Source organism: Marmota flaviventris, chromosome 10 (genome assembly GCF_047511675.1).
Source record: "Marmota flaviventris isolate mMarFla1 chromosome 10, mMarFla1.hap1, whole genome shotgun sequence".
NCBI classification, from domain to species: domain Eukaryota; kingdom Metazoa; phylum Chordata; class Mammalia; order Rodentia; family Sciuridae; genus Marmota; species Marmota flaviventris.
Genome location: NC_092507.1, coordinates 99,712,957 through 99,729,329, shown reverse-complemented (window position 1 = coordinate 99,729,329; position 16,373 = coordinate 99,712,957). Strand labels below are relative to the sequence as shown.

The window sequence follows — 16,373 nt, the reverse complement described above, 5'->3', positions numbered from 1 at the left end:
AAAAGAGCATGCTACAGGGACACTGCTACATCGATGTTCATAGCAGCACAATTCACAATAGCAAGACTGTGGAACCAACCTAGATGCCCTTCAATAGACGAATGGATAAAAAAAAATGTGGCATTTATACACAATGGAGTATTACTCTGCATTAAAAAATGACAAAATCATAGAATTTGCAGGGAAATGGATGGCATTAGAGCAGATTATGCTAAGTGAAGCTAGACAATCCCTAAAAAACAAATTCCAAATGTCTTCTTTGATATAAGGAGAGTAAATAAGAACAGAGTAGGGACGAAGAGCATGAGAAGAAGATTAACATTAAACAGGGATGAGAGGTGGGATGGAAAGGGAGAGAGAAGGGAAATTGCATGGAAATGGAAGGAGACCCTGAGGGTTATACAAAATAACATACAAGAGGAAGTGAGGGGAAAGGGAAAAATAATACAAGGGGGAGAAATGAATGACAGTAGAGGGGGTAGAGAGAGAAGAGTGGAGGGGAGGGGAGGTGAAGGGGATAGTAGAGGATAGGAAAGGTAGCAGAATACAACAGACACTAGTATGGCAATATGTAAATCAATGGATGTGTAACTGATGTGATTCTGCAATCTGTATATGGGGTAAAAATGGGAGTTCATAACCCAGTTGAATCAAAGTGTGAAATATGATATATCAAGAACTATGTAATGTTTTGAACAACCAACAATAAAAATTTTTTAAAAAAAGGATCATCTGACAACATAGATGGTTTTCAAGAGCATGTCCTCAATGAAGCCACAGGTGTCTGCAAACAGAAAATAATTACAAGAAAAATTCTGTTTAGCAAGTGGAAAAGAGCATGCAGATTCCCTGGCCTTCAGGCTTCAGGTATGGTGGCTCTGGGATGCAATTGACTCCTTTTAACTCTATATAGGATTGTAGCTCCTACTTCTTCAGTGATTTCTCTTCACCTGTTCTTGTCTCCAACAGCAGATGGAGCCCCTGTTTGGTCTTATCTGTATTTCCCATGGCCTTGTAGCCCTGACCTGCCCTTCCATCTACATTTCCTGTTTACATTCTGAACTCTGCTCTGTTCTCACACCTGCTCTCCTGATACTCCCTATAACTGCCACAGGGAACCCCAGTCAGATTAGGGTCTTAACCCTGTGAAGAGCATCTTTCAGACACATGCCACCTTCTCTTAAATTCCATACTTTTAGACTGTTTTGCCTTCTGTACCTGACTTCCTTGACATTATTGCCTCTTTCAGCTGGGAATGTGGCCTTCCTAAGTTACTAGCACATGGATCCTTCTCTTGAGGTTTTTTTGGAAACAAGTCTAACTTAAACCTGGATTATTACCTTGGACATGCAAATGAAAAGTCGATTGTTTTTATTGTTTTTATTTTATTGGGTCTTTTTAGTTATACATGAGATTAAAGCCCATTTTGATATCATTATACAAGCATAGACTATATCTTATTCTAATTATTACCCCAGGCCTATACATGTACACAGTGGTGAGATTCTGTCTGCTGTATCCCTATATGTACATAGGAAAGTTGTGTCAGATTCATTCCTTTTCTTACCATTCATTTCCTTTCCTTATCGCTCCTCTTTGTCATTCCCCTTTGTCTAATTCTTCTCCTCTTCCCTCCCCCTTAGTGTAGATTAGCTTCCAAATATCAGAGAAAACATTTGATCTTTGTGTTTTGGTGGATTGTCTTATTTCACTTAGCATGATAGTCTCTAGATCCATCCATTTACTGGCAAATGTCATAAAGTTATTCTCATTTATGCCTCAGTGATATATACATACACACACACATATGTATATATGTGTGTGTGTGTGTGTGTATAAAACTTAGGTTGACTCCACAGCTTAGCTATTGTGAATTGTGCTGCTAAAAACATTGATATGACTACATCACTGTAGTGTGCTGAGTATAGCCTCTTCAACAAATGGTGCTGGAAAAACTGGAAATCCATAGATAGTCAAATGAAATTTAACCCCTATTTCTTAAAACTAAACTCAAAGCAAATCAAAGACCTTAGAAGTAGACCAGAAACCCTGCATCTACTAAAAGAAAACGTAGGCCAAACACTCTAACATCAAAGCTCAGGAGCTGAATTCCTTAAGTACACTCCTAAAGTGCAAGAAATAAATCAAACATCCACAAATGGGATGGCATCAACCTGAAAAGTGTCAAAATTGATGAGCAATCATCCTGGATAAAAAGCTGTATTACAAGAGCAGAAGATGGTGAGATAGTGGAAAGCTACATTCCATGTTGAGCCTTGTCTCATGAGCACAGCAGCAGGAAATATCCACTTACTGAGGTTGATGAAAAGGAATTTCAAAAAATATAATATTGGACATTCAGTTGGATTAGGGGATCAGAAATTTGAGTATAAAACAAAGAAAAAGAATACATAGAAGCCAACCCACCTGCCACATGGGTACCAAAAGCAGCAAAGATTCCCCACAAAGGGAGGGAGAACACAGAGAAACACAGATTTAGTACAAAAAAAACCCTCTAAGATCAGAAAAGCTGCCTGAACTTGGTTGATCCACATGCTGCACTGTTTAAAATCTCTAACAATAAGAGAAACATAAATCAAAACTACACTGAATCCATCTCACCCCACTCAGAATGGTAAATATTAAAAATAAAAGCAACAGTAAAGACTGTGGGAAAAGAGGTTCACTTAATACATGGCTAGTAGAACTACAGATTGGCGCAACCACTCTGGAAAGCGGTATTGATATTCCTCACAAAACTTGGAATGGAACCACCGTTTGACCCCATTATCCCACTCCTCACTTTATACACAGAGGACTTAAAATCAGCATACTACAGTGACACAGCCATTTCAATATTTAATAGCAGCACAGTTCACAATATTCAAGCTAAGGAACCAACCTTTATCCATTCATCTGGTGCCCTACATCAGATGAATGGACAAAGAAGGTGGTATACATATATAATGGAATACTACTAAGCCGTAAAGAAGAATGGAATTATATCATTTGCCAGTAAATGGATGGAACTAGAGATTATCATGCTAAGTGAAATAAGGCAATCCCAAAAAACCAAAGGCAGAATATGGATACTAACTCACAACAAGGGAGTGGAAGATTAGAGGTTCATTGGACTAGACAAAGGGAAATGAAGAGAAGGAGGGAGCATGGTAATAGGAAATACAATAGAATGAATAGGAGACATCTTTCCTATCTTTATCTATAATTACACGACCAATGTAGCTCCTCATCATGTATAGGATCCCCCCTCATCAATAATGGGGGGGATCCTATTTTCAACAAATTATACTTATTCTGTGTTTGTATAATATGTTAAAATTTACTCTACTGTCATGTAAAAATAATAATATTTTTAAAGAATTTTCATTAAAAATACTGTATTTCTAGGACTGGGGTTGTGTAGCTCAGTGGTGGAGTGCTTGCCTAGCATGTGTGAGGCACTGGATTTGTTCCTCAGCACCACATAAAAATAAATAAATAAATAAATAAAGGTATTAAAGAAAAATAGCTACACACAACACACACACACACACACACACACACACACTCACTTTGTAATTCCCACCGCTTCAATTGGGAATGTTAATATATTAGCCACACAGTTGACTCCTACTATCCAATTCCTGAACTAGTTTTTGTTTCAGTTTGTTTTTTCTTATTGGTACCATTATTAAACACAGAATACTAGTAGTGTTGCAGAGCTGTAGTAACAAAAACAGCATGATATTGGCACCACAGGTATAGACCCATAGACCAATAGGACAGAATAAAAGACAGAGACAAATCCACATACTTAGAGTCCTCTGATACTTAACAAAGGTGCCAAAAATATACGTTGGAGAAAAGAGCCTTTTTAATAAATGGTGCTGGGACAACTGGATAACTATGTAGAAAAATAACACTAAGGGCTGGGATTGTGGCTCAGCGGCAGGGTGCTTGCCTCGCACATGTGAGGCACTGGGTTTGATCCTCAGTACCATATAAAAGTAAAAAAGTAAAGGTATTGTGTTCATCCACAACTAAAAATTTTTTTAAAAAAAATTTAAAAATAACACTAAAACCCTATTTCTCACCCTGCACAAAACTCAAGTCAAAATGGATCAAAGACTTAGGAATTAGACTAGAAACCTTATAACTGCTAGAAGAAAACATAGGGCCAACCTTCTATCATAAAATTGCTGGCACCAGCTTCCTTAACAGGACACTCAAAAGTACATAAACTGAAACTATGAGTAAATAAGTGGAACGCCATCAAACTACAAAACTTCTTCCCAGCAAAGGAAAGAAATAAGAGAGTGAAGAGAGAGCCTACAGAATGTGAAAAAGTCTTGGCCAGAACTCATCTGATCAGGGATTAATACCCAGAATATGTTAATAACTCAAAACACTTGAAACAAAAATATCCCAAGTAACCCAATCAATCAATGGGCAATTAAAAAAAAGAAACACAATTTTTTTTAACAAAAGAAACACAAATTGCCAAATCTTTGAGAAAAGCTTCAACCTCACTAGCAATCGGAGAAACACAAATGAAAACAACGCTAAAATTTCATCTCACTCCACCATGGCAATGATCAAGAATACACACAAAACAAAATGTGGGGAAGGTGGTGGGGGAAAAGGTGCACTTGTACATTGTTAGTGGGACTGCAGACTAGTACAACTCCAGAAGACACTATGGAGATTCATCAAAAAACTAGGGATGTAAGCATCCTATGAGCATCTGCCCACTCCTTGGTATTTTTCCAAAACATCTAAAATCAGCATATTACAGTGACAGCTGCCTCAAAGTTTATAGCAGCATAATTCACAATAGCTAAATTATGGAATCAACCCAGATTCCCCTCAATAGATAAATAAATTTTAAAATTCTGATATATATATATATATATATATATATATATATATATATATATATATATATATATATATATATATCTCATATGACATGTGTGCATGTGTACACACATGTGCACAGGCACACGCACACACGCACACTGGGGTTCTACAAAGCCATAAAAGAGAATGAAATTATGGCATTTGCAGGTAAATGGATAGAAATGAGAATGTCATGCTACATGAAAAATCCAAGCACAAAAACTCAAAGCTTGAATGTTACTCTCATGCAGAAACTAGAGTAAACAAAGGAAATGGGGAGGGCAGGATAGAATATCACACAGATAAAGGAAAGAGCAGCAATGGAGAAAATCAAGAGGCAGAGTGCAGGGATGGGTAAGGGGAGGCAATGCAGAATGAATTCTTTTTAAATCTTTTTTTTAGTTGTAGATGGACACAATATCTTTATTTTTATTTATTTTTACCTGGTGCTGATGATCGAACCCAGAGACTCATGCGTGCCAAACAAGTGTTCTACCACTGAGACACAACCCCAGCCCCAGAATGAATTCTTAAAAAGTTGTCATGTGCACGTTTAAAGATACCACAGGGGACTCCACCTTTATGCATAGGTAGAAAGAAACAATCAAATATAAATTAATAGATGAGCAAAAGGAAGTCTAGTAGAGTAGATGAAGGTGATTGAGAGACTTTAGGGAGGACACGGAGTAAAAGAGGAAGGGAAAGGGGCGAATCATGAACTGAAATCAAATTGCGTGCATGTATGATTTTGTCCAAATGAACCCACTACTATGTATGACTATAAAGCTCTAATTTTAAAAAGAAATACATGTAAGAAAATCATTATAAAAATCTAAAAAAACAAAAACAAAAATTCTATGGAAGTTTGGCTATAGATGAGAGACACATTGTCCTGGAGCCTGTTTTTTTCCAATTTCATTTATAGTAGGACAGGTTTTACTGTATTTTACATGATCCAACTGGCAAAGGGGGGCACTGAGACATTAATAGACAAGCTGGGTTTACAGAGCTTAGAGACCAAACCAGGTACTTGGCCTTTTAGTTGGTCTTCCTTCCACTTCACTAGTCTCTGTCTCAGTATCACAGACCTTCCACACTCTAGAGTGGCTTTCTTTCCTTCACTAGAGGGACTTCAGTATGTGGCAAAATGCTCCTGTCCCTAAAGAAACCAAGGCTGTGGGAAAGTGCTGGGTGACAGGCACAATTTTTCCACATGGTAGACATCCACTTCTGCCCCAGTCTCTTGCCTGCCTCTTCAGATAAGCATGTTTACCAGATTTCTCTGGCTCTCTTCAATATCCACTCTCTATCTTGCTTCCCTAGTTATAATTTGAGTGTTAACAGAGGCCCCACTCCCCAACCTCTTGACACATCATTCCACTCTGTGTCTTCTATTTTGCCTTTTGGGGCACCAATTAATTCACCCTCTCCAATCGCCTGCATGGCCATATCCTCAATCACTTCTGCTCAGGTTTCTCTAAGTCTGAGCCTTGATATTCTCATGCCAGATGTTCTTGGGTCACGTTAGTACTTATTTTCTCTGGTTGCCCTGAATACTCATTTCTCAGATAACGACCTCAATGGTCAGGTGAAAGTAGACAGTTTCATGGACTTTATATTTTGGCCGTTAAGTAAGAAACATCTGTGAACTGCTAAGCACAGTACCCAGCTGACAGGAACTGCTAGGCATATATTAGGTTGTTGCCTTCCCCATTTGGAGCTGCCATGGTGGGTATGGTGTTGAGTCACATCTTCACTTCCTTCTAACAAGACTTCCCCATCACTGTTTTCCCATGCACCAGCTAAGGTGTAACACCATGACTCAGTCCCTGCTCTTCCTCTTGTTCCCAGCCCCCAGAGGCCTGAACTGGAACCTGGCTCTGACCCACTCCCCTCTTACCAGGAACTCCTTTTTTGTGTTGCTTCACATTTTGATCAACTTTTGTAATAACAGGGGAATTGAACCCAAGTCCTTCTGTGTGCTAAGCAAGTATTCTACCACTGAACTGCACCCCAGCCTTTGATCAATATTTTAACATATACACTTATCACATATATGCATATGTGTGTGTATTTTATATATGTATTTGATTTGTGCATATTTAAGTTTCATTACAAGGCATTGTACTAGACAGCACATAGAACATTATACTCAAAGTTGGTTTATGAAATTGGACCTAACAAGTTTTTAAAATGCATTCCTTTGGAATCCCATCCATCAAACATTTTTTGTTCTAAATAGTAGAAACATATCAATCTGTTGACTTTTGCTTTTCCATGTGGCATATGTATGCTAATGATATGAGAGGGAAGTCCTGGTGCCTTAGTTCTTATGTGGAAAAGCCTAGACTATGCATGATTTGGGGTGCAGGGTATTTGAAGTATCCTAAACAGGTGGTTTTTACTCCCTAGATTCAGTTATTTCCTCTGTAGTTTGGGACATTGCCGTGAATTTTCTAACTCTGGTCCTCCATAGCTCTTCTTTCTCTTCTCCTGGCTCAGATACTGTCATTGTCACCAGGATAAATGGTATAAATATGACAACTAAAAGGCTTGGACACAATGGAGGAAAATTATTAATGCAAATAACTGTTGGTCCTCTGTAAGTGTGTTATGTGAATTTAGAAAAATTTTTAATTGATTTTATTTTTTAAATACATAACAGCAGAATGCATTACAATTCTTATCACACATATAGAGCACAATTTTTCATATCTCTGTTTGTATATAAAGTATGTTCACACCAATTCATGTCTTCATACATGTACTTTGGATAATGATGTCCATCTCATTCCACCATCATTGCTAACCTCCCGCTCCCTCCTTTTCCCTCCCACCCCTCTGCCCTATCTAGAGTTCGTCTAATCCTCCCATGCTCCCCCTCCTTACCACGCTTTGAGTCAGTCACCTTATATCAGAGAAAACATTTGCCATTTGTTTTTGGTTTGTTTTTTTTTTTTTTTTTTTTTGGATTGGCTAACTTCACTTAGCATTATCTTCTCCAAATCCATCCATTTACCTGCATATGCCATGATTTTATTCTCTTTTATGTCTGAGTAATAAACTCAAAGTGGATCAAGGACCTAGGAATTAAACCAGAGACCCTGCATCTAATAGAAGAAAAAGTAGGCCCTAATCTTCATCATGTGGGATTAGACCCCAACTTCCTTAATAAGACTCCCACAGCACAAGAATTAAAACCAAGAATCAATAAATGGGATGGATTCAAACTAAAAATCTTCTTCTCAGTAAAAGAAACAATCTGTGAGGTGAATAGAGAGCATACATCTTGGGAGCAAGTTTTTTACCCCTCACCCATCAGATAGAACAATAATCTCTAGGATATATAAAGAACTCAAAAAGCTAAGCACCAAAAAAACAAATAACCAACTTAATAAATGGGCCAAGGACCTGAACAGATGCTTCTGAGAAGATGATGTACAGTCAGTCAACAAATACATGAAAAAATATTCATTATCACTAGCAATTAGAGAAATGCAAATCCAAACTACTCTAAGATTTCATCTCACTCCAGTCAGAATGGCAGCTATTGTGAAAACAAACAACAATAAGTGTTGGCAAGGATGTGGGGGAAAAGTTACACTCATACACTGCTGGTGGGACTGCAAATTGGTACAGCCAATATGGAAAGCAGTATGGAGATTCCTTGGAAATCTGGGAATGAAACCACCATTTGACCCAGCTATCTTTCTCCTCTGTCTATACCCAAAGGACTTAAAAACAACATACTACAGGGACACAGCTACATCAATGTTTATAGCAGCACAATTCACAATAGCTAAACTGTGAAACCAACCTAGATATGCCCTTCAGTAGCTGAATGGATTTTTTAAAAATGTGTTATATATACACAATAGAAAATTTTCTGTGTGCCACAAAGCCTTCAGTCCTGTTCATTGAATCTTCTGGAATTGCCTTTCTTCTCATTCTTCTTCTTGCCACAGTTGTCCTATTGCTCTCTTTGGGTCATTGCCCTGTACACATTCTTATTTACTTGTCTGTGCCTTTTCTATCCAGAAAACTTTTCATGTTTATGCTATTTGTCCTGAATAGCCACTTGTCAATGAAGACAAAATTTGTCTTCTGGCAAGTTTATCATTATGTAATGATGTAAGAAATATTATAAAAATAAAGAAATCAAAATGTCTCTATGGACTTGACCCACCTGCATTTTTGAAGGCTGCCTTTCTTGATCCTGGGGGAACTGAGGATATTATCATGAATAACAGCAGATCCTGTATTATTGTGGTTTTCTTTTTCAGAGCTGAATTCGGATGATCTTTCAGGAATGAAGAATTCTCTCAAGCTAGAGGATGATACTGCACATGGCTTCTTCACCAACAAGTATGGCTGCCACATCATAGGCCGCATCGATGACTTTACTGCTCTCAGAGAGTAGATTGGAGAGGGAAAACAGCTGGTTCAAAAGATCCAGTCTCTCCTGAGGCCCACATGCAACTTCCTGGACCTTGAGGCTCAGAGCTCAGAGGTAGTCACACCTGCACCTCCTGGGTTCATCCTTTCTTTGTGCCCTTTGTCCTTAATTCTACTTTCTTCTCTGCTATTTATTTTTGTGGCCTGCATCTCCCAATGACAGAGAAAGTATCTTCCACTCATTCTAGCCAAGCCCTTGCTTCCCTATCTCCTGATTTCATTCTAAGTTCTACTCTGTTGTTCAGAAGGCCAACCAGATATTCTCCCTTAGAGCCACAGAGAAGTCTGCAGCATTGCCACCATCCTCAGTAAAGCATTTGTTAAGTGTTGATGTCCATATGATGTCGAAATCAGCACCCTCTGATGGTTTATTATCTGCCGCAGTCTGGCTGGGCACAATCAGGACCCACTTGTCAAAAGAAACTAACTTTATTTTTAGAACCACACACGCCAAACAAAACAGCCTCTCATGAAAAACCCTCAGAGCCTCAACTGCCACCACCGGCTTCCCACAAGCCTCTCTCTCCAACACAAGCTTCTCTCCCCCTCCCACAATCCTCCTGCTCTTGAGACTGATTGGCTGGGTCACGTGGGTGAAGCCAAAAAAGTCCCCCAATGAGCAGCTCCGTGGTCTGAAAGGGCAGGGAAACAGCCCAATGAGCATCACCACAGAGGAGCCAATCAGCTAGATGTTGCTGGGGCCGCTGTGAGCCAATCATCAGCCGGCAGCTGGAAGTTTGCTGGCAGCTGGAAGTTTGCTGGGGCCCCTTCAGCTGTGGCTCTCAACAATTATCTGTTACAGTCATGCTGGCCCATATGAACAGATTAAAATTAATCAGATGGACAGGGATTTGCATCCATAAAGGCCTTGTGTGTGGAAAAAGGAAGAACCTGGCTGCCACAACATTTCTTTTTTCCCATGGAGCAATAGGAGGGAGGCAGTCTGCAATGCTTCTCAGAGTGCCTCTCTGTTGAGAGATAACAAGGGCCAGTGGCTGTGCTGTCTGAGCCACCAGAGACCCATGGATGTGTAGACAGAGCCTTGCATCCAGGGAACCCCCACTTCAGGGCAAGACACAGACCCCTATTTATAAACCAACTGAGGGACCACAGGCCCAATGTGAGAAGTCACCTCTTGTGCCTTGAGTTCACTAGTGCAGAGGGGTCTTTTATTGCATACAAGGAAGGTAAAATGTCTGTAGAGGACATGACATGGGAATGAGCTTTGACAGCTTTATAAAGGGTGTCCAGGTGGAGGAGGCATTCCAGATAAAGGGAGCAGTACTTCAGTCCTGAGGCCTCAAAGGGATGAGCCAGGGTTTTACAGGTTCAAGCAGCCCATGCTTTGTGCCTCATTGACAAAGGAAGCTTGAGTCCTGTGCAGGCCTATAATGTCCTGAGCCCTGAGATGTCTCATCTTCAGTGATGTCCATGGCTACCTCCCACCTTTCCACAGGCAGCAGCCAACAAATGTTTCCATGAGCTAAGAAGCAGCGCCCATGCCCTGCAGCACACCCTAGAGGAGTCAGCCTCCCTCCTGACAATGTTCTGGAGAGCAGCTTTACCAAGCTTCCTGGGCTGCCTGGCAAAGTGGTAAGAGGCCAGTGTTGTCTTCTGGTATAAGCCCTGCTCTTCTGCCCCAGGAGATTCTGTATTCTCAGTTCCAGAGATTTCTGAGGGTCATAAGCTACATGGGTTGTTAGAAAGTGCTGGACCTTGGTGCAGGATCCGGGAGGGAGACCCCTGGTCCATGGTGGCTGCTTTCATTGAAGCTCTGATTACCTTACTTCATCCTCACACCCAAACCTCTAAGACAATAATTCAAAGAGAAGAAAAGAAAATGGAGAAACACAGACATAGGCACCCTGGTAATCCATAAAAGTCCACTTCTAATAATTCTGAAGTTTGAGCTGAAATTCAGGGGCCTTTGAAGAGTCTCCACTCCTCAGGGCTTCTTGTTCAAAAGATCAAAGGATGTCGTTATGATCCTGCAGCTTCTGTCAGTCATGCTCCTAGAATCCCAACACACCTTTCATCTCTGTGCCAGTCTGGGGAAAATGTAGAGCCCCTAAGAAATTGTCCTGCTTTGGGTGGGCCAGCCTCTGGATCCCCTCACTAGTTTTTAGTTCCACATTAATGTTACTAATATGTAAACTATGCAAATTCCAAGGAGGTACTTTACCATCTTCAGGTTCGTACAGACATTTTGAAGCATGAACACTGTTATCGGTGCAGCCCTGTGTCCCAGACATAGTATCTCTGAAATTCCAAGACCTGCATGGATGGGGAAAGGATGAGAAAAAACTTCTGCAAGGACCGTGTTGGAGGTCTTGTTCACAGTTTGGAGTTGCTGTGGGTCTGGAGTCAGGGTCTCCTTGTTCATAGTAATGTAGACCTATGCTAGTCTGATTGGGGGCTTTCAGGTTCTCAACATTCCTATCCTGTGGTCTCTCTCTCTCAAATGTTCTGAACTGAGGGATTGAGAAGCTATAATGGAGGGAACTCAGTCTGGAAGCATTGAGAAGATTATCAAGTACTCCTTCTGATTGGTAGGAACCAGAAAGCACAGGATGCATTTGGTTTCCAAACTGTTGTCTGAGAGCCTGTAACTTCTTCCCCAGGATGAGTCAATGGAAAGGGAGCTCCTGGATCTGCGAGCCCAAGTATCCAAACAGGAGAGGCCCCTTCAGAGCACAGCTGAGCATCTGAGGACTGCCAACCAGCAGAAGGAGAACATGGAGCAGTTCATTGTCAGCCAGTGTAGGTGCCCCTGAGCTGTGGAGCTGCAGAGGAAAGGGGTGGTCTTACAGATGCCCCACTTGTGCTGCAGATGAACAGTGACCACAGAGGCACTGGAATGTTGGGAGGGGGGAGTCTGATCTACTGGGCCCAAACCTCCTAAGCCATGAGTTATTGTGGGTGCAGAGGGAGGGGTGGAAGGGGTCAGCAACTGGCCATGATTGAGGGGTCAGAAGAAAATGCCTTTGAAAATGCATACCAGCAAGTAAGGCCCAGCTAGTAATTCCTTCTTTGTGGAGCTCTTTTCTTTTTTCAGTGACCAGGACACTGTTTTGAAGTGTCCTGGTCACTGAAAAATGTTTTGAAGGCAAGGACTAACTTGGAGCTAAGGAAACAGTTGCACCTTACACAGACACAGAGCCTGCTTCAAACACATCACCATCTGTCATCAGATCTGTAAGTGACCCTGACCTCCTTTGACCTTCCAGGAGATATCTGGTCCACTAGACAGGTCTTACCTCCTGGATAGCCTCCTCCTAGGATTCCATCCCTTCACCCTCCTGCCCCCTCAGCTTCCTCCCCTGCCCTTGCTCTCCCCTTCTCACCATCTCTCCTCTTTAGCCCAATTTTCTCTCCTTGATGTCAGTCAATCAAGGAGCCAGGAGAAATGCAGTTCAGTTGGTCCTTAAGGGAAGAAACTGATTTCAAAATTTATCAGTGAGTTAGTTGTCTATCAAGAGATCTTGAGGCCATTTGTGCATTCTGGACTTTCCTGAATTACTTTATGAAAAACCAAATAAGGCATAACATTATAAATTGACTTTAGTGCACAAAATTAGGTTAAGAACAGTAATTTTATTTTGACACCTCATTTTATTTAAAAAACATCCTTGATTAAAAAAAAAGAAAAACTGATAAAAAACACTGAACTTTAAGGGAAAAGTTTTTAAAATATACATACCAGATATCCTCTATATTTACTTAAATGCTGTGCTAATAATTCCCTAGAAATCCTTTGAAGAAAAACTTAATGTGTAATTGACTGTTTTAAAAATCAGAAATTAGGGCCTGGGGTTGTGGCTCTGTGGTAGAGTGCTGCCTAGGATGTGTGACACCCTAGGTTCGGTTCTTAGCACCACATACAAATAAGTTTTAAAAAAATCATCTAATAAAAATATTTTTTTTAAAAATCAGAAATTAAACCTTTAAACTTATATGGTAAACATCAGAGCAGTTGAACCTTCTAGGAATGCTCCTATATTGTACCCTGAGAGCCTTGACAGCCATAGTGTGATCAAGGATGGGCCATGTTTTAATAACTAGCTCTTGTTTTCTAATTCCCTTTGGTTCTTCTCTGAGGATTGCTTTCTTTCCTGAGCCTCTTATCACAATACTTACAGGATTGGCTCTGTACAGCCTCCTCCTATCCCTGCCAAGTTAACCCAGCAGCCTCCAGTTCTTGCTGGCTCCCTGCAGTGTACAGGCCACCCTCTCTTCTTCCTGATGTCTGGTCTCTAAGTCCAGGCTTGTCATTAACTGATTGTATGCCTTTGGCTGGCCCCTTTGTCTCTGTGAGCTACTGTCCCTCATCTGTTAAAGGTGGACCTAGACTTAGATGATCTCTGAGGTCCCTGCCAATTTGACTTCTTCTTAAAAAAAAACTGAGACACACACTTAACAGGGGAACTTTCCCCAATATGTCCTCTTCAATACAGGCTGTTTCTACATGTGCATGTTTCATGCTTCATCCTTCTTTTCCTGGAAGATGACAAAGGCCTTTGTTTCCCTTCAGACCACATAACTTGGAGCATGAACTGTTTAATAAAAGGAAAGTAGTAGGATCTGGCCATATGGCATGCAGTAGAGCTATGGCTGGGGCACCAGGGATTTGGGTGCACAGGGAGGCTTATCCTCTAAACTGGAACCTGGAATCTCCTCCAGACCCAGTGCATCCACTTGGCTCATCCTCTTAACCACCTCCTACCATATTCCTGCCTTCCTGCATGCTTTGCCCTTATTCCAGCTCTGGGCATCATAAATGGGGTCTAACAGTTTCATCTGAACAGGATTCTTTCATTTTCTTGCAGGTGAAATCCTTAAAGGCCCTACTGTGTGCTCCAGCATTGAAACCCTTGCCTTCCAGGAGCCACACAAGCAGCAAAGCCACCACAGGTCCCTAAAACATGAGGCCTACTCCCCCCCCTCCCCACATCTGAACAACTTCCTATCTGCTAAGGAGCATCTGAGTTCTATTCCTTCAAAGCTGGTGCAGGTCTAAAGAGGTCATCAGAGATGTCTCCTACTAGGGTAGGCAGAAAGGCAGAATGACTTCCTGGCAGTGATGGAATACCAGTAGTCAAATAGCACCAGGCCCAGCTCTAGGCAAAATGCACCTAAGATTGCATGGTAAACCCTGTGACACTGCTTCTGAGCAGCCTCAGTGGCACAGCACCTGCCACAGCATGATTCTCACCTCAGCAGCTCTCCTCAGAAGATCAACTTGGGGGAAATGGTTGCCTCCTACACATGGGTCATGTGGTCCCAATGTAGAGCCCCTTGGCAGTTCTAGAAGCACCCTAGTGAGCAGCAGGGCACTTATGGACAGTGTCAGTGAAACTCAGTGACCACCTTTCATGGATTTACACCTGAGCAGGTAGCTCCTCTAGGCCAAGCCAGGCTGGACTTCGCACTGCACCATCAGGTCTGACCACTTTGAGTCCATGTGAGGAAGGAAATTGGTGACTCCCTAAGAGACCCTCTCATTCATACCCTAGCACAATCTGCTTCCTTTATTAACATGTTCTCCAAATTTTACTGCCCCCCCTCCTCCCCATTAAGTATGCTGTGCCATTTTGTAACCTAACATCCCTCAGGGGAATATGAGACTGATGTCCACACCAAGCCTATGCAAACTCTTGCGTATGGCAGCCTCTACTTGTTTCTTAGTGGTGTGGGCCAGGCCCCAATTGTACTGAAGCCTCCTTTGTGTCTTTAGAGTGTTCCTAGGGTGTGAGTAGGTGTGTATAAATGTAAGACAGCGATTTATTTATGTTGCTGTAGCCATCCGTTGAAGGCCAACATCACTCATGGACAGGGAGGGTGAAATAGAGTAATGGTCTTTCAATGGCTATTTTGTTTTTAAAAGCAAAATTTGTATAAATAGTTTCCTTTTGTCGGCTTTGTTTCCCATTTCTACACCCGTCCCTAGAACAAGTGTTAAGAATAGAAAATAAAATAAGCCAAACCCAAAAAACCAAAGGCTGAATGTTTTCTCTGATAAGCGGATGCTGATCCATAAAGCAGGGTTGGGAGATGAGGAACTTTGGATTGGGCAGAGGGGAGGGAAGGATTGTGCAGGTGTGAAGGATGGTGGAATGAGAGAGACTTTAATACCCTATATACATGTGTTACTACACTACTGGTGTGACTCTGCACCACGTTCAGCCAGAAGGAGAAATTGTTGCTCCATTTGTGTACAATACTGTCATGTATAACTAATTAGAATAAATTTTAAAAAGATTATAAGACTGGCATTGTGGCTCAGTGGTAGAGCACTTGCCTTGCATGTGTGAGGCACTGGGTTTGATTCTCAGCACCACATATAAATAAATAAATAAAATAAAGGTCTATTAACAACTAAAAAATATTTTTTTAAAAAAAGGACATTTCTTTTTTAAAAAACTATAAAATTTTGAAAGAATAGAAAATAAAACTCTTGACAAAATTTATTGGCTTATTCTGAAGTCTCAGTTTAAGTTACAATTTTACCTCTTTGCCATTTTGCAATAGTCTCTAAGGTATGGCAGAGTGATTCTTAAACTTGATGTGTCTTTACAGTTCTCAAAGGGAAGGGCATATTTTGCTGTTTGTTCTGCAGCATTAAAACTCAGGAGTCATGGGGCTAGGGTTGTGGCTCAGGGATAGAGCGTGCGCCTAGCATGTGAGAGGTGCTGGGTTCAATCCTCAGCACCACATAAAAATAAAGGTATTGTGTCTAACTACAACTAAAAAATATTATAAATAAATAAAACTCAGGAGTCAGGATGGCAGTGAAAAATTAGGTTTCTTTCCATCTTGGTTTTGAGCAAGATGAAGAACATTTTCTTTCACAAGTCTCCATCTTTGGTGACTCAGAGACGTGGAAAGCTTTTATAAGAATAGAGGGCACAGTGCGGGGAAAGGGCAGGAAATAAGCAAGTGTGTATTTAGCTAGGCTGTGTTAATCAGAAACCTGTCTCAGTGCATGTTCCCCTTTGCAGTGGCCATCAGGGCCAGGCAGT

At 41.1% G+C, this 16,373-nt stretch overlaps 1 protein-coding gene across 1 annotated transcript in view; it reads left to right on the top strand.

The window, feature by feature from the left end:
• LOC139707402 (uncharacterized) overlaps positions 1–15,283 on the top strand; it is a 68,816-nt gene extending 53,533 nt beyond the window's left edge. Inside the window, exons 8-11 of the mRNA XM_071618637.1 lie at positions 9,183–9,409; positions 10,811–10,947; positions 11,976–12,114; positions 14,181–15,283. Of these exons, the coding sequence (XP_071474738.1) occupies positions 9,183–9,319 (137 nt within the window). The 3' untranslated portion in view covers positions 9,320–9,409; positions 10,811–10,947; positions 11,976–12,114; positions 14,181–15,283. The remainder of the gene's footprint in view (positions 1–9,182; positions 9,410–10,810; positions 10,948–11,975; positions 12,115–14,180) is intronic.
• The last annotated feature ends 1,090 nt before the right edge of the window (positions 15,284–16,373 follow it).